The 25,660-nt window shown below is 48.7% G+C and overlaps 1 protein-coding gene across 1 annotated transcript in view; it reads left to right on the forward strand.

Annotated features, from left to right (window-relative positions):
• Window positions 1-25,660, forward strand: part of LOC309384440 (transducin-like enhancer protein 2) — a 75,233-nt gene that overhangs the window by 26,225 nt on the left and 23,348 nt on the right. The window contains exons 7-9 of the mRNA XM_081938007.1: window positions 2,040-2,197; window positions 5,277-5,321; window positions 19,135-19,275. Of these exons, the coding sequence (XP_081794133.1) occupies window positions 2,040-2,197; window positions 5,277-5,321; window positions 19,135-19,275 (344 nt within the window). The remainder of the gene's footprint in view (window positions 1-2,039; window positions 2,198-5,276; window positions 5,322-19,134; window positions 19,276-25,660) is intronic.

Raw genomic sequence — 25,660 nt, forward strand, 5'->3', positions numbered from 1 at the left:
CCACCTCACAGGGTTGTTGTTGTGGGGAAAATGAGAGGAGGAAGGAATATGACGTATGTTTGTTGCAGCGGTGGGTTGCTACTGGTTCACGTAAACCGGTAGTGGTACGTTGGCCTGGCAGCGACCCTTGCTGGCCATGCCCCTGAACCAGTTCCCCAGTCGCCCATGCCGTTTGTCGGCATGTTTTTTAGTCCTTTTTTAATGTACAATTTACAGGCAACTGTACACACGGCAGGTGCAAAGCGAGCCGGTAGTAATGCCCTCACTAACCCACTCCTGGTCTGTTGCCTTGAGTTACTTTTAAAGTAATAATGGGGAGATAAAGTAATAAATGTAAAATGGACGAAATTCCCTTTGATAATACTGGTATACTGGAGATGCAGATGGCCTGCCTGAAGGGCGGGGGATCGCAGCCTCTGTAGGCTGATGGGATCGACTACAGATCCCAGGATTCCCAGCCCATGCCAACAAGGCCTGAGCTGCTTGAAGATCCTTTGGTTGAAATTCAGCTAGCGGGAGAGGGCTGTGGATTGAAGAACTTAGAACCCTGATGGCGAACCTGTGGCAGGTGTGCCAGAGGTGGCATGCAGAGCCCTCGCTGAGGGCACACGGCGCACTGTCGCCAGCTTCTCTTCTGGTTTCCAGCGAGGCACATGCACACCGGCCAATTGGTCTTCGCGGGCACTGAAGTGTCAGAAAACTGCCTGAAAACAGCCCCCCCAAAAAGGCCAAAGAAACAGGATGTTTAGGGGATGTTTTTCATGCCGTTTTTCAGGCCATTTTGGGGGGAAACAGGCATGTGTGCGCCAGCCAGCTGGTCTTCAGGCTTCTGCCCTCGCGTTCCGGGTTGGATACTCGGTGCCGAAAATCATCACTATCATTGGCCTAGAACAGTGTTTCTCAATCTTGGCCACTTTAAGATGGGGGGCCTTCGACTCCCAGAATTCCCCAGCCAGGGTATGTGGACTTCGACTCCCAGAATTCCCCAGCCAGGATATGTGGAATTCGACTCCCGGAATTCCCCAGCCAGGGTATGTGGACTTCGACTCCCAGAATTCCCCAGCCAGGATATGTGGAATTCGACTCCCAGAATTCCCCAGCCAGGATATGTGGACTTCGACTCCCAGAATTCCCCAGCCAGGATATGTGGAATTCGACTCCCAGAATTCCCCAGCCAGGATATGTGGACTTCGACTCCCAGAATTCCCCAGCCAGGATATGTGGACTTCGACTCCCAGAATTCCCCAGCCAGGATATGTGGAATTCGACTCCCGGAATTCCCCAGCCAGGGTATGTGGACTTCGACTCCCAGAATTCCCCAGCCAGGGTATGTGGACTTCGACTCCCAGAATTCCCCAGCCAGGATATGTGGAATTCGACTCCTGGAATTCCCCAGCCAGGATATGTGGAATTCGACTCCCAGAATTCCCCAGCCAGGATATGTGGACTTCGACTCCCAGAATTCCCCAGCCAGGATATGTGGACTTTGACTTCCAGAATTCCCCAGCCAGGATATGTGGAATTCGACTCCCGGAATTCCCCAGCCAGGATATGTGGACTTCGACTCCCAGAATTCCCCAGCCAGGATATGTGGACTTCGACTCCCAGAATTCCCCAGCCAGGATATGTGGACTTCGACTCCCAGAATTCCCCAGCCAGGATATGTGGACTTCGACTCCCAGAATTCCCCAGCCAGGATATGTGGACTTCGACTCCCAGAATTCCCCAGCCAGCATAGGGAGTTGAAGCCCATCCATATTAAAGTGGCCAAAAATACAATTTTGTATTTTTACGAAAACAACTCCCAGAATTCCCCTTAGCCGGCACGCTGGGCTTGGAGAGCGGGGAGTGATCTTACTCGTAATTAAATAATAGCCACTGTCTTATAGTTTGGAGCAGGAGGTCTCCGACCTTGTGAGCTTTACGAGTTGTGGACTTCAACTCCCAGAATTCCTCAGCACTCCACGCCGAGGAGAATTCTGGGAGTTGAAGTCCACAAGTCTTAAAAGTTGCCAAGGTGCCAGACCTCTGATTTCAAGCACGAGAAATCGACTTCTGCTTCTTTCCGTTTGTTCATTTGCCTCCTTCTCGTCTCCGCAACCTGCAGAGCAATTCTGCGTCTCCTCCAGAGAGTATCCGAGGTGAAGAACGGGACGAAGAACGCGGGGCGAAGGCCAAGCTGCAGGACAAGGAGGAGGTAGGGCATTGTGTGAGTGTCTCTTTTTCTTTTTGTAAGAATTTTGTGTTGACGGAAGGTGGATGTGTAACTTGAGAAGCCCCAAATAGTTAAGAATAGTGTGGTCAAGCAGTTAGAGCAATGCTTCCTAAACCTGGTTAAATTATCCAAAATTGGGTAAAAATGGTTTTCTTCGAGAAATGAAGCCATTACCCACCATGACAGAGACTTTAAAATTACAGGTAATCCTCAACGTACAACCACAATTATGCCCAAATGTTCTGTCGCTAAGTGAAACAGTTCTTAAGTGAGTCTTGCTCCACTTTACGGCCATTCTTGCCATAGTTGTTAAGCGAATCGCTGCAGTTGTTAAGTTAGTGACAGGGTTGTTAAGTGAACCTGGCTTCTCCATTGACTTTGGAGTGCATCGACCTACGACCACAACTGAGCCCAAAATTTATGCTGTTAAGTGGGGAATTTATTAAGTGAGCTTTGCCCCATTTTACGACCTTTCTTGCCACAGTTGTGAAGTGAATCCCTGCAGTTGATAAGTGAGTCAGCTGGTTGTTAAGTGAACCTAGCTTCCTCGTTGATTTTGCTTGTTAGAAGGTTGCAAAGGGGGGGGGGAAATCACGTGACCCCCTGGGAGGCTGCAACCGTCATAAATACGAGTCAGTTGGCAAGCGTCTGAATTTTGATCATCATGATGGCCATGAGGATGCTGCAACGGTCGTAAGTGTGAAAAACAGTCATAAGTTACTTTTTTTAGCGCCAATGTAACTTAGCGATTGTTGACGATTTAGCGAACGATCTTTAAATGAACTGTTGTAAGTCGAGGACTATCTGCGTTTATAAACCGTCCTCAAAGTTATGACTTCTTCCCACATGATTACATTTCTGGTGCTTGGCATTTGGCTCGCATTTATGACCGATTGCGGTATCCCATGGTCGTGTTTGGCGACTTTTTCCAGAAGAAAATGGCAAAAAAACGCCCACGGCATAGGCTGAATTTGCTTAGCCACCACATAATGACCACGTGACCTGCTGAACGACATCAAAATGCTCATAAAATGGAGTCAGCTCACATAGTGACTCAGTTGACACGACCTTGGCTCGGTTGTGGTCGTAAGTCGAGGATCATCTATAACTCAAAAGATTGCCCTGCATAGCAAATATATATTTTAAAATCTCCTATTAAGAGGAAGTTGAATGAAATTGCTGGAACAATCCCCTTTTGCGACCTTTGGGCCCGCAAAGTCAATTGGGGGGGGGGGAACCCGATTCACTTAACAACCGGCTTGCTAACTTAACAACGGCAGGGATTCACTGAAAGAGCTGTGGCAAGAAAAGTCGTCAAACGAGGCAAAACTCACTTAACAACGGTCTTGCTTAGCCACGGAAACGTTGAACTCCGTTGAGGTCGTAAGGCGAGGACCACCCTGTAGCATGGCAAGTCCTTCCGCCAGGACCATTCATTCAGCGACCGTTACAAGAAGGCGCGGAAGGAGGGAAATGATAACCGGCCCTCCGAGTTGGATAAGACACCCCCAAGATAGTTGACCTGCTCATCTCCAGGAGACGCAGGTTTTCGTGCCGTGAAAGTCGAGAGTAGGGCCACGTTTTACCAGGGGTTTCCTGATGCTAAGAGGGGTTGATTAGCACCTGTCCATCTTTCTGTTTTCATTTGAAACATTCTGTCAGGATGGTGCAAAATTGATGATCTTTCCTCCCTCCTTTCTCCTTCCTTCTTTTCTTCCTTTTCCTTTCTTCCCTACTTCCTTTCTTTCCTCCCTCCCTCCTTCCTTTTTCCTTTTCCCTTCTTCTTCCTTCCTTCCCTCCCTCCATCCTTCGGCTCTTCTTTTTCCTTCCTGTCTTCCCTCCTTCCTCCCTTCCTTTTGCTTCCCTTCCCTTCCTCCCTCTCTCCTTCCTTCCTTCTTTCTTCTCTCTTCTCTTCTTCTTCCTTCCCTCCCTCCTTCCTTCCTTCTCCCTTCTCCTCTTTTTCCTCCCTCTGTCCCTTCCCTTTGCTTCCCTTCCCTCCCTCTCTCATTCCTTCCTTCTTTCTTCTCTCTTCTTCTTCCTTCATTCCTTCCCACCTTCCTTCTTCTCCCTTCTCCTCTTTTTCTTTCCTGTCTTCCTCCCTCCCTCCCTTTTTTTTGCTTCCCTTCCCTCACTTTCTTTCTTCTTTCCTTCTTTCTTTCTTCTCCCTTCTCTTCTTCTTCCTTCCTTCCATCCTTCCTTCTTATCCCTTTTCCTCTTTTTCCTCCCTCCCTCCCTCCCCTTTGCTTCCCTTCCCTCCCCCCTTCCTTCCTTCTTTCTTCTCCCTTCTTCTCCCTTCTCTTATTCTTCCTTCCTTCCCTCCCTCCTTCCTTCTTCTCCCTTCTCCTCTTTTTCCTCCCTCCATCCCTTCCCTTTGCTTCATTTCCCTCCCTCTCTCCTTCCTTCCTTCTTTCTTCTCCCTTCTCTTATTCTTCCTTCCTTCCCTCCCTCCTTCCTTCTTCTCCCTTCTCCTCTTTTTCCTCCCTCCGTCCCTTCCCTTTGCTTCATTTCCCTCCCTCTCTCCTTCCTTCCTTCTTTCTTCTCTCTTCTCTTCTTCTCCCTTCCCTCCCTCCTTCCTTCCTTCTCCCTTCTCCTCTTTTTCCTCCCTCTCTCCCTTCCCTTTGCTTCCCTTCCCTCCCTCTCTCCTTCCTTCCTTCTTTCTTCTCCCTTCCTTCCTTCCCTCCCTCCTTCCTTCTTCTCCCTTCTCTTCTTTTTCTTTCCGGTCTTCCTTCCTTCCTTCTTCGCTTCCCTTCCCTCGATCTCTCTCTCCTTCCTTCTTTTTTCTTTCTTTCTTTCTTTCTTTCTTTCTTTCTTTCTTTCTTTCTTTCTTTCTTTCTTTCTTCTTTCTTCCTTCTTCCTTCTTCTTCCTCCCTTCCCTCCCTCCTTCCTTCTTTCTTTCTTCTCCCTTCTCTTCTTCTTCCTTCCTTCCCCCTTCTTCCCCCTTCTCCTTTTTCTTCTTTCTCCTTCCTTTCCTTCCTTCCTTCCTTCCTTCCTCCCTTCCACTCCTCCCTCCCTCTCACCTTCCTCCCTTCCTACTTACATTCTCTCTCTCTCTCTCTTGCAGGAAAGCGATGGGGAGAAGAGCGATTGCAACCTGATTGTGGACGAGGTACGTGGTGGTTGTGGTGGCGGGGAGGGGTGTTAACGATTCCATTCCATGGGAAGCTTCGGCGGCTGCTGCAGGCGCGAGCAGCTCTCTGGAGGTTTTCGTGCTAAATTATGCAGGAGCTCCAAAGCTGCTGGATTCCGGGCGGTTTCACCCTCCATCGCTTTATTTCTCCACGCAGCTTTGCACTTTTCCCTTTTTAGAAAAAGTCTTAATTACACTCGGGACTCATTCCGGGGGTCAGGCCAGCCGCTTCCTCCTGACTTCTGGCAAGATGAAAGCCGCAGCTCTTTGACCTGGGTGGCCTATGGCTCCCTCGGTGCATTTTTATCCCTGCAGGAATGTGGAAGCGTTCGCATTCTCCCCACCTCCGTAGAAAACGCGATTGAGTATTTGCATCTGGGTTTGCCTCCCTTCGTGCCAGTCGCTGCCCCACGAATACCCATTTTGTGCAGCGCCTGGAATCTACCCACCCTGGGATCAAAGCCACAGACATCTCACCTAAACCCTGAGACAGATTGAAACACGTTGCAAAATAAACATTACAAGTTTGGCTTGGAAATTCTCACTGCAAATGGGGGGGAGGGGGGAGGAGACAAAAACAGCACCTCAACATTCTGCTTTGTTTTCTTATCCTCCCCCCTCCACTCTCACTCTCTTCCTTTGAGAGAGACAGAGAGAGAGAGAGAGAGAGAGAGGGACAAAGACAGAGAGAGAGAGAGAGAGAGAGACAGACAGACAGACAGACACACACAGAGAGACAGAGAGACACAGAGAGAGAGACAAAGGCAGAGAGAGAGACACAGAGACAGAGAAACAGAGACAAAGAGAGAGACACAGAGACAGAGACAGAGACACACACACAGACACAGAGAGAGAGAGAGAGAGAGACAGACAGAGTGACAGACAGACAGAGCGACAGACACACACAGAGACAGAGAGAGAGAGAGAGACAGAGAGAGACAAAGACAGAGAGACAGACACACAGAGAGAGACAGAGACAGAGACACACACAGAGAGAGACACATAGAGAGAGACAGACAGACAGAGAGAGACAGACAGATAGAGAGAGACAGAGAGAGACAAAGACAGAGAGACAGACACACAGAGACAGACAGAGAGAGACAAAGACAGAGAGACACACAGAGAGAGACAGAGACAGAGACACAGAGAGAGAGAGAGACAGACAGACAGACAGAGAGAGACAAAGACAGAGAGAGGGACACACACACACACACAGAGACAGAGAGAGACGCACACACAGAGCGAGACAGACAGAGAGAGACAAAGACAGAGACAGACACAGAGAGAGAGACAGACAGAGAGAGACAAAGATAGAGAGACAGACACAGAGAGAGAGACAGACAGAGAGAGACAAAGACAGAGAGAGGGACACACACACACACACAGACAGAGAGAGACGCACACACAGAGCGAGACAGACAGAGAGAGACAAAGACAGAGACAGACACAGAGAGAGAGACAGACAGAGAGAGACAAAGATAGAGAGACAGACACAGAGAGAGAGACAGACAGAGAGAGACAAAGACAGAGAGAGGGACACACACACACACACAGACAGAGAGAGACGCACACACAGAGCGAGACAGACAGAGAGAGACAAAGACAGAGACAGACACAGAGAGAGAGACAGACAGAGAGAGACAAAGATAGAGAGACAGACACAGAGAGAGAGACAGACAGAGAGAGACAAAGATAGAGAGACAGACACACACACACACAGAGACAGAGACACAGAGAGACACATACACACAGAGAGACAGAAACAGAGAGAGAGAGAGAGAGAGAGAGAAATCCATTCCTTCTCCCACACCATTTCAAGGGTCTTTATCATTGCAATTTATTTTACTACCAGTTTGCTTGTGCACTTGCTTGCTTGCGTGACGCTTCTGTGCATGCACAGAAGCGTTTGCGCATGCACAGAAGCATCTGGGCACCACTACTGGTTCACCCGATCCGGGACAAACCGGTAGCAACCCACCTCTGGTGTTCATCCCAAATTGTTTAGTTAAAAAAGTCTGCAGAGGTTCCTTTGGTGACCATTCGAAGTTGCAACAGCAGTGGATAAAGTGACTTGCGACCGGTCCTTGCACTTACAATGGTGGCGGCATCCACGGAGTCACATGATCAAAATTTGGGTGCTTGGTAACGGGCATGTATTTATGACAGTTGCACTAGTTACAGCATCCCAGGGTCCCTCTTTGCGACATTCCCAGCCAGCTTCCAACAAGCAAAGTGAAGGGGGGGAGGGGAGGAAGCCGGATTCACTTTATGACCGCGTGGTTCTCTTATCTGCTGCAGTGGTTCGCTTAACAACTCTGGCAAAAAGATGATAGGATCGGGCATGACTCCCTTAACCCATGCCTTACTTAGCAAGGCAAATTCCAGTCCCCAATTGTCGTGAGTTGAGGACTACCGGTAGTGCAATCTACAATTAACGATTGTTGATTGTTAACTAATTAATTATCTTAATTCATTAAGACATTAATTCCACTGGTTAATGGAGAACAATTAACCAGTGGAACAGCTTGCCTTTCAGAAGTTGTGGCTGCTTCATCACTGGAGGTTTTTAAGAAGAGTCTAGCTGTTTGTCTCAAATGATATGGGGTCTCTTGTTTGAGCAGGGGGCTGGACTAGAAGACCTCCAAGGTCCCTTTAAGCTCTGATTGATTGATTGGTTGGTTGATTGAATATTATTACACTGAGCAAGCAAGCAATACCACACTAGATGACCTCTGAAGCTCCTTCCCATCCATGATTCGGTTTGCATTGGGGTTAACCTCTTTTCTGGAAATGCACAATTCACGAACCAGCCCCCCAAAAAACAGATTTAACAGATCCAGCCAGGCCACCAAAAAGCCAGAACTGCATCGGAGTTAATGCCAACCAATGGACAGTGCATCCAGCTCTTTAATCTAACCCAGGGGTGTCCAAACTTGGGAACTTTAAGACTTGTGGACTTCAACTCCCAGTCCACAAGTCTTAAAGTTCCCAAGTTTGGACACCCCTGATCTAACCTTTTAAAATGCACCTGCGGGAACATAACTAGTGGATAACCATTGGTGACCACAACCCTTTTGTTGTGGCTGCCAGTGGCCAGCGAAGCTGATGGCAGACTCAGACAGTGAGGAGGTTGGGGAGGAACATGGGCCAGTCCTGGAGTCTGGGGAAGGCTCGGACGAGGGCTCTGTGTCGGAGGCAGAGAGGGGCCAGGGGCGTCTGACAGTTATCAGCTGCCTTCAGAGTCGGACAGCAGTGAGGCAGAGGAACAGCTGGAGCCTGTTCCCAATGTGCGCATCCGCAGAGCTGCCAGGAGAAGGGAACAGCTAAGGAACAAGGGCTGACTCGGGAGTAAAGTCACAGGTGGACGGTGAATGGCCCCTCCCATAGGGAATAAATGGGAGCGAAAGGGGAGTGGAGTTTGCAGGAGGCAATTAGTTCAATTCCTTAGGGTGAAGATCTGTTCCTGACTTTTTGCCAAGTATTGTCTGCTACCGAGTGGCGTTTGGAAGATATCAACCTGGCCGCTCTCCAAGCCTGATGAAGCTCTGTAGTTGTGAAATCTCTTGAAAGACTCCTGGCTGGGACTTTGCTGGAGAGGAATTCCCTTTAACCTAAATAAAAGGGGTTTTTATCAGGACGAGGAGTCGGCTTCATGCTTTTGGGAAGCCTAGGTCAGGACCCTTTTTTCTTCTGAAAAGGTGGTGCATTGGATGTCTTTGGAATTTCTGCAAGAAAAAAAAAAGAGAGGGGAAAATATAACCCTTGGTTTTGCATTCTGCAGAAGTGTATCGAAAACCGTTTCCTCCATTGCTCCCAAGAGAATCCGGAACGATTAAAACCAAGAAAAGAAGCCATAATATAGGCATTCAAGGAGCAATCTGGGGTTGGATGGGAAAAGAGAGGCGTGCGAGCGGGCTGACCGCCCCAAATGTGTTGTTGGAGGTTTTCTTAAGTGCCGGGTTGGAAAATAAAATGTGCTGTTTGCGGATGGATGCCTGTGGAATCCCCGGATGGGTTTAATTCCCTGGAAAACGGGGAAAACGGGCTGGAAGGAATGCACATTACAGATGTACAGATTTAGAGAGTTGGAAGGGACCTTGTAGGTCATCTAGTCCAACCCCCCGTCCAAGCAGGAGACCGTACACCATTCTGACAGATGGCAGTCCAGTCTCTTCTTAAAAACCTCCAATGATGAAGCTCCCACAACTTCTGAAGGCAACTTCTGTTCCACAGGTCGATTGTTCTCACTGTCAGAAAAATCATCTTTATTTCCGGGTTGAATCTCTCCTTGATCAGTTTCCATCCATTATTCCTTGTCTGTGCTTTGGAAAATAGCTTGACCCCCTCCTCTCTGTGGCAGCCCCTCAAATATTGGAAGACTGCTGTTAGATATTAACATATATCGCGGCAAGTCTCCTCTCTGGTCTGCCGGTACGGCGGGAAACAGGTATCGCTCTGATTGGTCGAGAGGCGTACCCGATCCCTATAAAAGGGGAAACCTCAGACCACAGAGCAAGCTGGATCACTACCACTACTAATAAAGAGCTGTTAAGTCACTACGTGTCCAGAGTCTGTTCTCTCGTTGCCCGACTCTAACATTGGCGACAAAGGTGGGATCGAGAGACAGATAGGACGAAGAGGCTACCTCCAGAATCCAAGGATTCAATCCAGCCTAGGGATTCGGCAGAAATTCTGGCAGCCATCTCAGCGCGGCAAATTCAAACGCAGACAAAATGGCGATGCACACTCCTCCAGCTCCATTCGACCCAATCGCTGATCATTGGGAATCCTACATGCTCAGGTTCGAGTGTTTTCTCGAAGCAAACGAGTACACAGGAATACCGGACTCTCGAAAGAAAAATATATTCCTGAGCTACTGCGGCCGAGAAGTTTTCGAGACGGCCAGGGATCTCTCAGAACCAACCCCCATTCAGGCGGTAACATGGATGGCGCTGCAACAGACGCTGCAAACTCATTACGCGCCAAAACCTTCCCGCCACGTTTGCCGCCAAGGATTCAACACGAGGAACCAGAAGGCAGGAGAATCTATCAACCAGTATGTTGCAGCTCTACGGAAAGCAGCCACACATTGTGGATTCAGGGACCTGGACGAGCAAATCCTGGATCGACTCATATGCGGGTTGAGAGACATTTCCCTACAGAAACGGTTGTTGGCCAAACCCAACTTAAGCCTGCAGATTGCACTCGATGAGGCAAGAGCTTCAGAATCAGCGGAAAGATCATCGGAAACCATACAACGCGGGTTCAACACAAGCCAGCCAGCACCCAGGCACACCAGAGTCCACTACGAGGACACAAATCCAGACTTCGAGGATCCTGAGTTCGAGGAAAGTCACCTGATGCGAAGCAGTCACATGAGGCCTGGGGGGAGATCCGGATTCCGTTTGCCACCCTGCGCAAGCTGCGGAGGAAACCACCCCCGGTCTACCTGTCGGTTCAGGAACGTTGTTTGTTCGCACTGCGACAAACTTGGGCACATCGCACGAGTGTGCCGGAGCGAAGTCCCTGCCTCCTCACGGCAACCGCCGATGTACCGCCAACAGAAGTCCAACCTAGGGACTTGGCGAAATCAGAAAGGGCGCCCAGAGAGAAACACACGAGAGTTTACCCAGAGAGACAATTCCCAAAGAGCTGAAAGGGCGTATTCCCAGAGAGATTACACACAAAGGGCTGAGAGAGCGTTCTACCAAGACGCTCAACGAGAGTATTGCCAGGATACCGATGCAGAGATAGAGTTGACCCAGAGAGAGGAATTGCGAACCTATCTCACCACAATAAGTCAGGTCCGCACAAAGCGACCTAAAAAGCTGAAAGTCACAGTCCTCTTGGAGGGCTCTCCTTGCGAGCTGGAAGTTGACACAGGATCGTCCCTGACGATCATTTCATGGGCCTCCATGAAAAAGGCTATCCCTAGCCTCAAAAAGAGCCAACTACGTGCACCAGACATCCTGCTACGAGACTACCAGGGGAACCGAGTCCCCATCGTGGGCCAAGGCACGTTCCAAATTCGTTTCAAGGACATCGTAGCCCAGCTGCCCATGACCATCGCCAGCGCGCCGTTACAGAACCTTCTAGGACTAGATTGGTTTGAAGCCCTGGGGTTAGAAGTCACCGGGATCAACGCCGTGGAGAACAGCAGCGCTGAACAGATTTTTAAGGAGTTCGAGGATGTGTTCAGCCCCGGTCTTGGTAAGTATGTGGGTAAACCTATCTCATTCAATTTAGACCCAAAAGTGGCGCCAATCCGACTTAAACCGAGACGAGTGCCTTTTGCACTCCGCCCAAAAATTGATAAAGAGATCGATAAATTAGTAGAGCAAGGAATCCTTGAGCCGGTGGATCACGCGCAATGGGAAACTCCCATTGTGACCCCAGTTAAACCAGACGGGTCAGTCCGCATCTGCGCGGACTATAAATGCACAATTAATGTCGCGCTACAACAAAGCGCATATCCTGTGCCAGTAGTTCAACACTTATTGCACTCGTTGGGGCCAGGAAAGATATTTGCTAAACTAGACATGGCACAAGCTTACCAGCAATTGCCCGTGGATAGCGCCACAGCGGAGGCCCAAACTATAGTGACGCACAGGGGAACATTCAAATGCAACCGGCTACAATTCGGTGTGAGTATTGCCCCAGGTCTGTTCCAGAGCGTCATGGAACGGCTTTTGCAAGGGATACCGGGAGTCGTCCCCTATTTTGATGACATCTTGGTGTCCGCTGCAAACGAGGAGCAACTATTAAAAAGAGTCAGAACTGTTTTGGCCAGGATCAGAGAGAAGGGTCTCCGCCTCAAAAAAGAGAAATGCCAAATTAACGTGCCTAGTGTAGAATTCCTGGGATATAGAATCAATGGTCAGGGAATACACCCCACTTCAAAGAAAATTAAGGCGATCCAGGATGCCCCCACACCACGTAATCAGACCGAATTGCAGGCCTTCCTCGGACTACTTAACTTCTACAGCATTTTTCTGAGACAGAAGGCGACCGTTGCTGAGCCATTACATCGACTACTCCAAAAGAACGCAACATGGAGATGGGGACGATCCGAAGCAGCAGCTTTTGCCGCAGTAAAGCACCTGCTCACCACAGACTCGCTGCTAGTGCAATACAGCCAGACGCTACCACTAGTCTTGACCTGCGATGCATCCCCATTCGGCTTCGGCGCAGTCCTCAGCCACAGGATGCCCAACGGGAACGAAGCACCCATCGCTTTCTACTCCAGGACTCTTTCATCGGCCGAGAGGAATTACAGCCAGATGGACAGGGAAGCGTTAGCTGCTGTGGCTGGAGTTAAACGTTTCCACGAATACCTCTACGGCCGCAATTTCAAACTAATTACAGATCATAAACCGCTGTTGGGACTTTTGGCGGGAAACCGCCCCACACCAGTCTCCCTTTCTCCTCGCATGACCAGGTGGACTGTTTTCCTGGCTGCGTACTCATACAAGCTGATACATCGACCGGGCTCCACTCTAGGACATGCAGACGCACTCAGCCGTTACCCACTCCCGGATCTTTTGCCAGACCCCACTCCCGAGGTACCGGTTCTGTTAATTGACTGTTTGGACTCAGGACCGGTTTCTTCCTGCGACGTTGCTAGATTTTCTTCTAGGGACAATGTAATAAAGCAAGTTCAAACCTGGGTTTGGAGGGGGTGGCCGAAGGGAAACGTGGGCCCGGAGTTCAAACTGTTTTGGGCAAAATGGGATGAACTTTCAGTGTTACAAGGTTGTTTATTGTGGGGGGATCGAGTTGTTATTCCTTACGCGTTACGAAGAAATGTGTTAGAAGCGTTACATGTTGGGCATCCGGGGATCGTTAGGATGAAGGCGTTAGCAAGGAGTTACATTTGGTGGCCAAACATGGACAAAGAGATAGAGGAATGGGTGGCCACTTGTGATCCGTGCCAAGAATCTAGACCAGCACCCCCTGAAGCACCCGCCACAGAATGGGAGAAGCCTAAAGCACCCTGGTCACGAATACACATCGATTTCGCAGGGCCAGTCCAAGGTCAGACCTTTCTTATAGTTGTGGATGCATACTCCAAATGGCTAGAAGTAGTCCTAATGACTTCAACCACGGCAGAGGCAGTCATTAAGGTACTACGGCGATTTTTCGCCACTCATGGCCTGCCCGACCTCCTGGTCTCCGATAACGGGCCCCAGTTCACGGCCATGCAATTTGAAACGTACTTAGCTGGTCAGGGAATTCGGCATGCCTTCGTCGCGCCATTCCATCCGGCATCGAATGGACAGGCGGAGAGAATGGTGCGATCCGCAAAAGAGGCCCTCGCTAGGATGGGTCCAGGTGATTGGCAAACACGCATTGATCATTACCTCTTAATTCAGCATATTACCCCCAGCGCAACGACGGGTAGGAGCCCCGCTGAACTACTCATGGGCCGCCGTCTACGGTCTCACCTGGACCGTCTTCACCCAAATTACTCTGCCACATCGCCCCCAGACTCTACAAGCAAAATTCGGAATTTTAGCATAGGGGATTCAGTATACGCCCACAACTATGCAGGGGGAACATTGTGGATGCCGGCAAAGGTAATAGGCATCACGGGTCCACGTTCATATTTGCTGGAACTTGAAGATGGACGGAATTGGAAAAGGCACATAGATCAACTACGGGGTCGCCTGGCACACTCAAACCTACGAGATGAGAACGAATACTATATGCCAGCACAAAGTCAGCCATCCGAGAGCCCTAACACGGAGGAACGCGACAACATTGAGCCCAGGATAGAACCAGCGGTCGAACGGGAACCAGAACTGCGCCCAAACGATGAAAGCCTGCAGATCCCCGAACGCGTAACGGAAGGAACAAGCGAAACCTATCCTGCAACCACTCCCGTTCAACCCGAACTACGGCGTTCCACCCGGGTGAGACAAACACCCACTTATTTGAAAGACTATGTGACTAACCGGAATGCTCCATCTAAGAGGGGAGGGGTGTTAGATATTAACATATATCGCGGCAAGTCTCCTCTCTGGTCCGCCGGTACGGCGGGAAACAGGTATCGCTCTGATTGGTCGAGAGGCGTACCCGATCCCTATAAAAGGGGAAACCTCAGACCACAGAGCAAGCTGGATCACTACTGCTACTAATAAAGAGCTGTTAAGTCACTACGTGTCCGGAGTCTGTTCTCTCGTTGCCCGACTCTAACAACTGCTATCCTGTCTCCCCGGGTCCTTCTCTTCATTAGACTAGCCATGTCTACCGTTCATCGCTTGTTTTAACCTCCAGTCCCCTAATCATCCTGGTTGCTCTTCTCTGCACTCTTTCTAGAGTCTCAACATCTTTTTCATAGTGTGGTGACCAAAACTGGATGAAATCCCCACACCTTCTGGTGGCAAGCTGTTCCACTGCTTAATTGTCTTACTGTTTCTCCTTAATTCCAGCTTGCTTCTCTCCTTGATTAACTTCCCTCCATGGTTTCTTGCAGTCAGATTAACAGAGTGGGAGGGGACCTTGTCGGTCATCTAGTCCAACCCCCCCACCCAAGCAGGAGACCATGTACCATTTCTGACAGATGGCAGTCCAGTCTCTTCTTGAAAGCCTCCAGTGATGAAGCTCCCACAACTTCAGAAGGCAACTTCTGTTCCATGGGTCGATTGTTCTCACTGTCAGAAAATTCCTCCTTATTTCTAGGTTGAATCTCTCCTTGGTCAGTTTCCATCCATTGTTCCTTGCCTGGCCTTCAGGGGAAATAGCTTGACCCCCCTTTTCCCCTTTTCCTTTCTCCTTCTTTCCTTCTTTCTTTCCTTCCTTCCTCTCCGTTTCTCTTTCCTTTCCCCTTTTCTTCCCTTCCTTTCTTCCCCTTTCCTTTCCCCTTTCCCCTTCTTCCTTCCCCTTTTCTTTTCCCCTTTCCTTCCTTCTTTCTTTCTATTTCTTTCTTTTCTCCCTCCCTCCCTCCCTTTCATGTTCCCTTTCCTTTCCCTGCCCCTTTCCCCTATTCTTCCCCTTCCTTCCTTCCTTCTTTTCTTCCCCCTCCCTCCCTTTATTTCTGTCTCTTTCTCCTCTCCTTCTCCCTCCCCACTCCATTCCTCCACCTCCCACTTTCCTGTTTCCTCGCTCTTCCTTCCTTCCTCCCTGTCTCTCATCTTCCTCCTTCCTCCTTCTTTCTTTCTGTGTCTCTCTCTTTTTCTCTCTCTCTCTTTCTCCTCTCCCTCCCTTCCTCTGCCTCCTACTTTCCTGTTTCTTCAGTCCCTTCCTCCCTGCCACCCATCTTCCTTCCTTCCCTCTCTCTTGCTTTCTTCTCTCCTTCCATTTCTTCCTTTCTTTCTCTCTCCTACTTTCCTGTTTCCTTCCTTCTTTCATTCCTTCCTTCCTTCCCTCCATCCATCCCTCCCTCTTTCTTTTTCTCTCTTGCTTTCTTCTCTCCCTCCCTCCATTCCTTTCTTTCTCTGTCTCCTACTTTCCTGTTTCCTTCCGTCTTTCATTCTTTCCTTCCCTCCATCCCTCCCTCTTTCTTTCTGTCTCTCTCTCGCTTTCTTCTCTCCCTCCATTTCTTCCTTTCTTTCTCTGCCTTCTACTTTCCTTCCTTCCCTCCCTCTCTCTTTCTTTCTCTTTCTCTCTCTCCCTTTCTTCTCTCTCTCCCTTTCTTCCTTTCTTTCTCTGCCTCCTACTTTCCTGTTTTCCTTCCTTCCCTCCCTCTCTCTTTCTTTCTCTTTCTCTCTCTCCCTTTCTTCTCTCTCTCCCTTTCTTCCTTTCTTTCTCTGCCTCCTACTTTCCTTCCTTCCTTCCCTCCCTCCCTCCCTCCCTTTCAAATTGAATGAGAAACAACAGGCAGAAAATGCAAATAACTCTTCCTGCAGGGCACCTTTAAAAAAAAAAAAATCACCACTTCGCCCTCTCTCGGGCTACCCTTGTTTGGGCGCAGCTCAGAGGCTCCTTCTGCCCTGCCTGTTTTATAAAATTGTTCTACTTCATGTGGTTTCCCCCTCCCAGCAGTTCAAAGCATTCTTGGCTTTTATTTTCCTTGGCACCCACAGAGGCTGCACATGGTTGAATTCCCTTCTCTCTGTTTACACTGACGGAGAGGAAGAAAGACAAAGCAGAAAATGTGCACAGGCCTTTCCCACATTCCCCAGAAGTGAAGTCAGCCTTCCATTGTTTGGTAGATCTCCAGATGTTCGGATTCATCTTCCAGAAGTTCCAGAAGATCCCAAGGAATTCTGGAGATTAAGATCCAACAGCTAAGGGAGGGTACCAGTCGGGAAGAGGCTGAATTTGATTATGCATATCCCTAGATAGGTGAGATGAGACCCACCCCCTCTTAGTCACAGATAGCAAAATAACAGAGTTGGAAGGGGCCTTGGAGGTCTTCTAGTCCAACCCCCTGCTCAGGCAGGAGACCCTATATCATTTCAGACAAATAGCTGTCCTACCTCTTCTTTAAAACTTCCAGTGTTGGAGCATTCACAACTTCTGGAGGTAAGTTGTCCCACTGATTAATTGTTCTCACTGTCAGGAAATTCCTCCTTAGTTCTAGGTTGCTTCTCTCCTTCATTAGTTTCCATCCATTTCTTCGTGTCCTGCCTTCGGAGGCTTTGGAGAATAGTTTGACTCCCTCTTCTTTGTGGCAACCCCTGAGATATTGGAAGACTGCTATCATGTCTCCCCTAGTCCTTCTTTTCATTAAACTAGACATACCCAGTTCCTGCAACCGTTCTTCATATGTTTTAGCCTCCAGTCCCCACCTAAAATTGCAGCCTCACTCAATATTGTATGCAACTTTGGTTCAACAGAGAATTCCTTGAAGCACAAGAAGAAACGGGTTAAATTCGGTCCTTCTTATTATTTGGGGGGATGGATATTTTGCATTTCCCATTGGTGGCTGGGGAATTCTGGGAATTGAAGTCCACGCATCTTAAAAGCTGCCGAAGTGGACCCAGATGGTTTTAGTGCTTCTTACTATTAGACTAAGAGCCACTTTAGCATAGGGGTGAAGGCACCAGTCTGGAAACTGGGAGTCTGTGAGTTCTAGTTTTGCCCTGGGCATGAAGGCAGCTGGGTGACTATCAGCCAGCTATCTTAGCCCCAGGAAAGAGGAAATGGCAAGCGACTTCTGAAAAAACTTTGCCAGGGAAACTGAGGCAGTATCTGAGAATAGGATACAATTTTAAAAAAACAACAACTCTAAATAAGTACCCTCAACTTACGACCATAATTGACCCTAAAATTTCCATTGCTAAAGTAGACAATTATTGATTATTGCTCCGTTTTATGGCCTTCCTTGCCACAGTTGTTAAGTGAATCATTGCAGTTGTTAAAATAGCAACACGTTTGTTAAGTGAATCTGACTTCCCCATTGATTTTGCTGGTCAGAAGGTCGCAAAAGGGAATGGCGGGAGACGGCAATAAAGATGAGTCTGTTGCTAAGCGTCTGTATTTTGATCAGGTGACCCTGGGGATGCTGGGGATGCTGGGTCGTAAGTGTGAAAAAAGGTCCTCGGTCACTTTTTCCGGGACCGTTGTAACTTGGAACGGTCACCGAAGAAATGGTTGTAAATTGAGGACTACCTGTGTGAGATTAGGTGTCCTCTAAAGCAGGGGTCTCCAGTCTTGGCAACTTTAAACCTGGTGGACTTCAACTCCCAGAACTCCCCAGACAGCAAAGCTTTTGCTGGCTGGGGAATTCTGGGAGTTGAAGTCCTCCAGGCTTAAAGCTGGCTGGGGAATTCTGGGAGTTGAAATCCTCCAGGCTTAAAGCTGGCTGGGGAATTCTGGGAGTTGAAGTCCTCCAGGCTTAAAGCTGGCTGGGGAATTCTGGGAGTTGAAATCCTCCAGGCTTAAAGCTGGCTGGGGAATTCTGGGAGTTGAAGTCCTCTAGGCTTAAAGCTGGCTGGGGAATTCTGGGAGTTGAAGTCTTGCAGGCTTAAAGCTGGCTGGGGAATTCTGGGAGTTGAAGTCCTATGGGCTTAAAGCTGGCTGGGGAATTCTGGGAGTTGAAGTCCTGCAGGCTTAAAGCTGGCTGGGGAATTCTGGGAGTGGAAGTCCTACAGGCTTAAAGCTGGCTGGGGAATTCTGGGGGTTGAAGTCCTCCAGGCTTAAAGCTGGCTGGGGAATTCTGGGAGTTAAAGTCCACCGGACTTAAAGCTGAGGGGAATTCTGGGAGTCGAAGTCCTACAGGCTTAAAGCTGACGGGAATTCTGGGAGTTGAAGTCCTACAGGCTTAAAGTTGGCTGGGGAATTCTGGAAGTTGAAGTCCACCAGGCTTAAAGTGGGCTGGGGAATTCTGGGAGTTGAAGTCCACCAGGCTTAAAGCTGACGGGAATTCTGGGAGTTGAAGTCCTGTGGGCTTAAAGCTGACTGGGGAATTCTGGGAGTTGAAGTCCTGCAGGCTTGAAGCTGACGGGAATTCTGGGAGTTGAAGTCCTGTGGGCTTAAAGCTGACTGGGGAATTCTGGGAGTTGAAGTCCACCAGGCTTAAAGCTGACGGGAATTCTGGGAGTTGAAGTCCTGTGGGCTTAAAGCTGACTGGGGAATTCTGGGAGTTAAAGTCCTCAAGGCTTAAAGCTGCTGGGGAATTCTGGGAGTTGAAGTCCTCCAGGCTTAAAGCTGGCTGGGGAATTCTGGGAGTTGAAGTCCTCCAGGCTTAAAGTTGCCAAGACTCTTTGTCAGTCTGTCATTCTTCAATGGCTCTATCCAATCTTTTTTGTTTTTAAATTTCTACCTTTATTTTTGCCGTGGTTCCTTATTGTGGTGAATATCTCGACAAAACTGAAGGCATGAAACTTATTTTTGTCTCCCCTTCCAGGACCTTCCTTCGGAGCACGGGAGCCCACTGTGTACCTCTGCTGCCCAGCTCCTGCCCATCCAAAGGGGCTTTACCAACAGTCCAGCCTCGCTGGCATCCAGCCGCAGCCCCACACCTCTCAAAGGCAAAGACCTGAATTTGGTAAGTGGAAGGGTGGTTATAACTCATGGAGAGGGTCAACATGACTCCCCTCCTCTTTGAATGGGTGGCTGATTTACCTTTTAACAATAGCGCTTAGACTTTATATAGTGCCCCATAGCGCTTTACAGCCCTTTCTAAGCGGTTTACAGAGTCAGCCTGTTGCTTTCCTAACAATCTGGGTCCTCATTTTATCGACCTCGGAAGGATGGAAGGCTGAGTCAACCTTGAGCCGGTCAGGATCGAACGCTTGGCTGTGAACAGAGATACCCTGTAGCACTGCATTCTAACCACTAAGGAGAGGGAGGGAGGGAGGGAGGGAGGGAGAGAAGAGAGAAGATAGACAGATTAAATGAAAGAAAGACAGATAGACCGACATATGATGCGGTAGGTGGGTAGATGATATGGATGGTCGGTCAGGCGATGGATGGATGGACAGACGGACGGACGGACAGACAGACTGACCGATGATATGGTAGGTAGGTAGGTAGATGAAATGGTTGGTTGGTCAGGCGATGGATGGACAGATGGATGATGGATGGAGGGATGAATGGAGGGATGGAGGGATAGATGGATTGATAGATAAATAGACAGACAGATAGATAAACAGATAGACAGACCGACAGAGCGACAGATGATACAGTAGGCAGGTAGGCAGGCAGGCAGATAGACAGATGATAGCAACAACACTTAGAGTGCTTTACAGCCCTCTCTAAGCGGTATACAGAGTCAGGCAATTGCCCCCAACCATCTCTAGGTCCTCATTTTACCCACCTCGGAAGGATGGAAGGCTGAGTCAGCCTTGAGCCCCTCTCGATAAAACTCTTGGTTGTGAACAGAGATAGCCTGCAGCACTGCATTCTAACCATTAAGGAGAGAGAGAGAGAAAGAGAGAGAGGGAAGGAGGGAGGGGGAGAGAGAGGTAGAAGCAGGAGGGGGGAGGGAGACGGAGATTGTAGATAGACAGAAGATAAATAGATGTTAGATAGACAGGTAGATGATAGATAGATAGATGATAGATAAATAGATAGATAGATAGATAGATAGATAGATAGATAGATAGATAGACAGACAGACAGACAGACAGACAGACAGACACAGACAGATGATAGATAGGTAGATGATAGATAGATAGATAGATAGATAGATAGATAGATAGATAGATAGATAGACAGACAGACAGACAGACAGACAGACAGACAGACAGACACAGACAGATGATAGATAGGTAGATGATAGATAGATAGATAGATAGATAGATAGATAGATAGATAGATAGATATAGATAGACAGACAGACAGACAGACAGACAGATAGATAGATGATAGATAGATGATAGATAGATAGACAGACAGATGATAGATAGATAGATAGATAGATAGATAGACAGACAGACAGACAGACAGATGATAGATAGGTAGATGATAGATAGATAGATAGATAGATAGATAGATAGATAGATAGATGATAGATAGAAAGATAGATAGATAGATAGATAGATGATAGACAGACAGACAGACAGACAGACAGACAGACAGATAGCAATAGCATATCGCTTCCCAGTCCTTTCCAACCCTCTCTAAGTGGTTTACAGAGTCAGCCTCTTGCCCCCATCAATCTGTCTCCTCATTTTATTGACTTCGGAAGGATGGAAGACTGAGTCAACCTTAAGCCAGTCAGGATTGAACTGCTGGCATTGGGCAGAGTTAGCCTGCAATATAGCATTATAATCACTGCACCACCACGGCTCCTATTCCCCCCTTCCCTACTTCTGCTATGCAAGTAGTCCTCGAGTTTCGACTACAATTGAGCCCCAAATTTTTGTTGCTAAGCAAAACTCATTTGTGAAGTGCGTTTTGCCCCATTTTACGACCTTTCTTTCCACAGGTGTTAAGTGACTCACCGCAGTTGTTAAGGGAGTCACACGGTCGTTCAGTGAATCTGGCTTCCCCCTTGACTTTGCTGTTCACAAGTTCCCAAAAGGAGATCACAGGACCCCGGGGCAACCGTCATAAACACGAACCCGTTGCCAAGCTCCTGAATTTTGATCACGTGATGCTGCAAGGGTTGTTAGTGTGGGAAAAAGAGTCATCAGTCATTTTATTCAGTGCCATTGTAACTTCGGATAGAGACTAAGCCAGGGGTGTCCAAACTTGGGAACTTTGAGACTTGTGGACTTCAACTCCCAGAATTCCCCAGCCAGCATGGCTGGGGAATTCTGGGAGTTGAAGTCCACAAGTCTCAAAGTTCCCAAGTTTGGACACCCCTGCACTAAGCGAACTGTTGTTAAGTCAAGGGCTACCCATATATCAAGCACATACGGGTTTGAAATGCTGGCCCACGCCCCCAAATATGCCATTTTAGGAAAGTAAATTTAAAAATCCTTCTCAAACCTAATTGACTGACTGATAGATTTGGCCCCGGGGGGAGCGGGGGGGGGTCTTACTCACAGTCGTGGGATTCAAATAATTTTAACAACCGGTTCTCTGCCTTAATGACTGGCTGGGTGGGCGTGACCATGGTGGGCGTGGCCAGGAGTGTGATAGGCAGCACTTGGCTTCCTGAATCCCCCCGGGAGCAAAAATGGACTGTGGGAGGGGGGCTCCTCCCCTCCGTGCCCCATTTTGGGCCTAGTAGGCCTCCCTGCACCCTCCTGAGAGCAAAAATAGGGCGTGGGGGGGACTCCTGGATGGGGCGGGGCCAGCCAACAATTGAACAACCGGTTTGCTCGTACTGGCCCGAACCGGCTGAATCCCACCAAAACGCAAAATGTAAGTAGTCCATGAAAATGTAAGAAAGTCCAATTGTCTCTTGAAAAAAGCTCCTTTGGGACAACCACGTCCTGGATGACTGAGAATCTCTGCAGACTTTTAGCTATACAATTTGGGATGAACCCCCTTGGAAGGGTGTGGGAGTAGGAATGGATTTCCGGAGGATAAATTGCAGACTGCAGGAACCATTTGCACCACTCAGGTGACCCCAAGGACACAGATAATCCTTCAAGGACCCCCCCCCCCCAAAAGGATGCAAATGACCAGCTGCCTGCAAGGAGTATAAATCCTCCCGTTCCCCTCCATCCAGGCAAAGCTGAAGAAGCTTCTTGGAGGAGAAGTGAAATGTCTTCAAAAGGAAAGTCCAGTTGCCTCTTGAAAAAAAAGCACCTTTGGGACTACCATCACCTGAGTGACTGAGAATCTCTACAGACTTTTAGTCCTTGACTCAGAACTATTCGTTTAGTGACCTTCATAAAATTAGAATGGTGCTGAAAAAAAGTGACTTATAGAACTCATTTTCACACGATCACATGATCAAATACTTGACAACTGGAATGTATTCATGACGGTTGAACTGTTCTCCCGGGTCATGTGATCACCCGTTGTATCTTTCCTAGCTGGCTGCCGACAAGCAAAGTCAATGGCAGAAGCCAGATTCACTTAAGGACCGCGCAGTTCACTTAACGACTGCAGGGAATCGCTTAAGAACTGTGGCAAAAAAAAAGGCCGGAAAATGGTTGGAAGCTCACTTAATAATTGCTTAAGCAACGGAACACTTGGGCCCCATTGCGGTCGCAAGTCGAGGACTGTCGACCATCGCAAGGCATAAAGATCTTAAAAGCAAACCATGCGTTGGAGAATTACGTCCAGACCGGTTTCCAACTTACGTCCACACAACTCCCTGGATGAATAAACCAGATAGGATTGAGGCATTGTCAGCCGTATCAAAAATCCAAACCCACAAACTGGAAAAAAAATAAAATGTGAATAAGGGGCAGCTGGCAAGGTGGAAAGACACAGACAGACAGAGAGACAGAGAACATCTGGGCTGGGAAAATGCTTTTGCAATTCTGTGGCTCTGGTGACACCCGTTGCTAGGCTCCCTCTCTGCATGTTTTCCCTTTTTCTCCCCTCCCCTTCCCCGTTCCCCCCTTCGGCTCCGCTGGGCTTCCCGTGCCCCCTCCTCAAAAGCTGGGGAGCTCCGTTAATTAGCAGCCCACTGAGGGCTTTGAATTCCAGGGAGGATTTTAATGTATAATTAATTGCTATTAGGGCAGGCGTGCAGAAGGGAGGGGGAAGGGAAGGGCTGGCCAAGGAATCTGTGTGTTATTTAGTCTGTGTGTGTGAGACAGACAGACAGAGAGAGAATGAAAGAGAGAGAGAGAGAAAGAGAGCGAGAGCGAGAGAGAGAAACAGAGAAAGAGAGAAAGAAAGAAAGAAAGATAGATAGATGGATAGATAGATAGATAGATAGATAGATAGATAGATAGATAGATAGATAGATGAATGGAGGGAGGGAGAGAGAAAGAAAGGGAGGGAGAAAGAGGGAGAAGAGAAAGGGTGGGAGTGGGAGAGAAAGAGACAGGAAGAGAGAGAGTGAAAGAGACAGAGCAAAAGAGATAGAAAGAGAGGGAGAAAGAGAGAGAGAGAGAGAGAAAGAAAGAAAGAGACAGGAAAAGAGGAGGGAGAAAGAAGATTAAAAGGGATAGAAAGATAGAGACAGAGAGAGAAAGAGAGGGAAAGAGAGAGACAGGAAGAGAGAGAGAAAGAGAGAGGGGGAAAGAAAGAGAGAGGGGGAAAGAGATAAAGAGACAGAGAAAGTGAGAGACAGAAAGAGAGAAAGTCAGGAAGAGAGGGAGGAGAAAGAGAGAAGATTAAAAGGGATATAAAGAGAGAGACAGAGAGAAAGAGACAGAAAGGAAGAGAGAATGGAGAGAGAGTGAAAGACAGAAAGAGAGAGGGGAAAAGAAAGAGAGGGGAAAAGAGAGAAAGAGACAGAGAAAGAGCGAGACAGAGGGAGAGAAAGAGAGAGAAGAGAAAAAGAGATAGACAGAAAGAGAGAGAGAGAAAAAGAGAGACAGGAAGAGAGAGAGGGGAAAGAGTGAAAGACAGAGAGAGAGAGAGAGAGAGAGAGAGAGAAAGGGAGAGAGAGAAAGTGGGAGAGAAAGAGAGAGGGCGAGAAAGAGAGAGAGAGTCAGAAAGAGACAGAGAGGGAGAGAGAGATTTAGACCATCTGGGCTGGCTTGGAGAGTAAAAGGGGTGGGGGGGAACAGGACAAAGTGGGGATCAATTTTGCAGCCCTGTTCCTCCCCCCCCCACCCTTGATTTCTTATTTTGCAGCCTGGGAAAACCCCTCTCTCTCCTTTCCAGGATTGCTCCCCTCCCTCCCCTCTTTCTTGATGGGTACAAACTGTGTCAAGATTGAATCGCTTTATTGCCTCCTAGCCTCTGTCACTATTCAACTTGCCAACGAAAAGGTGGGTTGGCGGGGGGGGGGAGAAGGGTGGAATGTGAAGGGAGGAAACGGGGAATGCCAAGACTTCGTTCACGGACCGTGAGAGCCTCCAGAATGCCAAGGTGATCCCTGCAGGTGCTTGATGGAGAAATGGACTGTCCCCATAACAAGCAGACAAAAAAGTTTTATCATTGGACCGCGTGAACCCCAGAGGAAGGCTTGCGTGGGGTCCTCGAATCTGACTCAAAGCTCCTCCAGGAGGGCGTCCACATTCCCAAAATTCCGGAGCCCCCTCATTGCGGAGTAAACCCACCCGTTCGGCGGCCTCTCCTTCCAGAAGAAGCTTCTTGGATGAGAAGCAAAACATCTTCAAAAACAAAGACAGTCCAGTTGCCTCCTGAAAAAAAGCACCTTTGGAACAACCAGGACCTTGGATGACTGAGAATCTCTAAGACTTTTAGCTCTACAATTTGGGATGAACACCTTTCGAAGGGAGTGGGAGAAGGAACGGATTTCCAGAATGGAAAAAATTGCAGACTGCAGGAATCATTTGCACCACTCAGGTGACCCTGAGGACACAGACGGTCCTCACTCCAAGTGGCCTCTACGACCCTCTAAAAAGGATGCAAATGACCAGCTTCTTGGAGGAGAAGCGAAACGTCTTCAAAGAAAAAACAAAGACAGTCCAGTTGCCTCCTGAAAAAGCACCTTTGGGAGAATAGATTAGAATTACTTTTTGTTTCACTTTAAATGCACACTAATCGGCATACATTAAAATACATTAAAATTTCGTTGCCTACAGCTCTCAAAGAATCACCACTTCCAACAGTGACGTGCGGTGAGGTTAATGGCTGGTGAGGCTGGTGACGTCATCAGGAAGGCGGGGAATGGGACCACGTGTGCTGGAGGCACACATTTCTGCCTCCGCCCTCCGCAGCTCCCAGGCGCGCACGGACGGAGGTAGCCACAGCGACACCGAGGCGATCCGGGCGGACAAAAGAGCGAGCGAGGCAGCCTGATCCTCGGTCGCTCGCCCGCCGGACTGGCTCGGCGCCATTCTGCCTACCTCCGTCCGTGCGCGCCCGGGAGCTGCGGAGGGCGGAGGCAGAAATGTCGGCGTTTCCGGATGACGAAGGCACAAAAGCGACTGTCGACTGTC

Source organism: Natrix helvetica, assembly GCF_964273705.1.
Source record: "Natrix helvetica genome assembly, chromosome: 1".
Lineage (NCBI taxonomy): Eukaryota > Metazoa > Chordata > Lepidosauria > Squamata > Natricidae > Natrix > Natrix helvetica.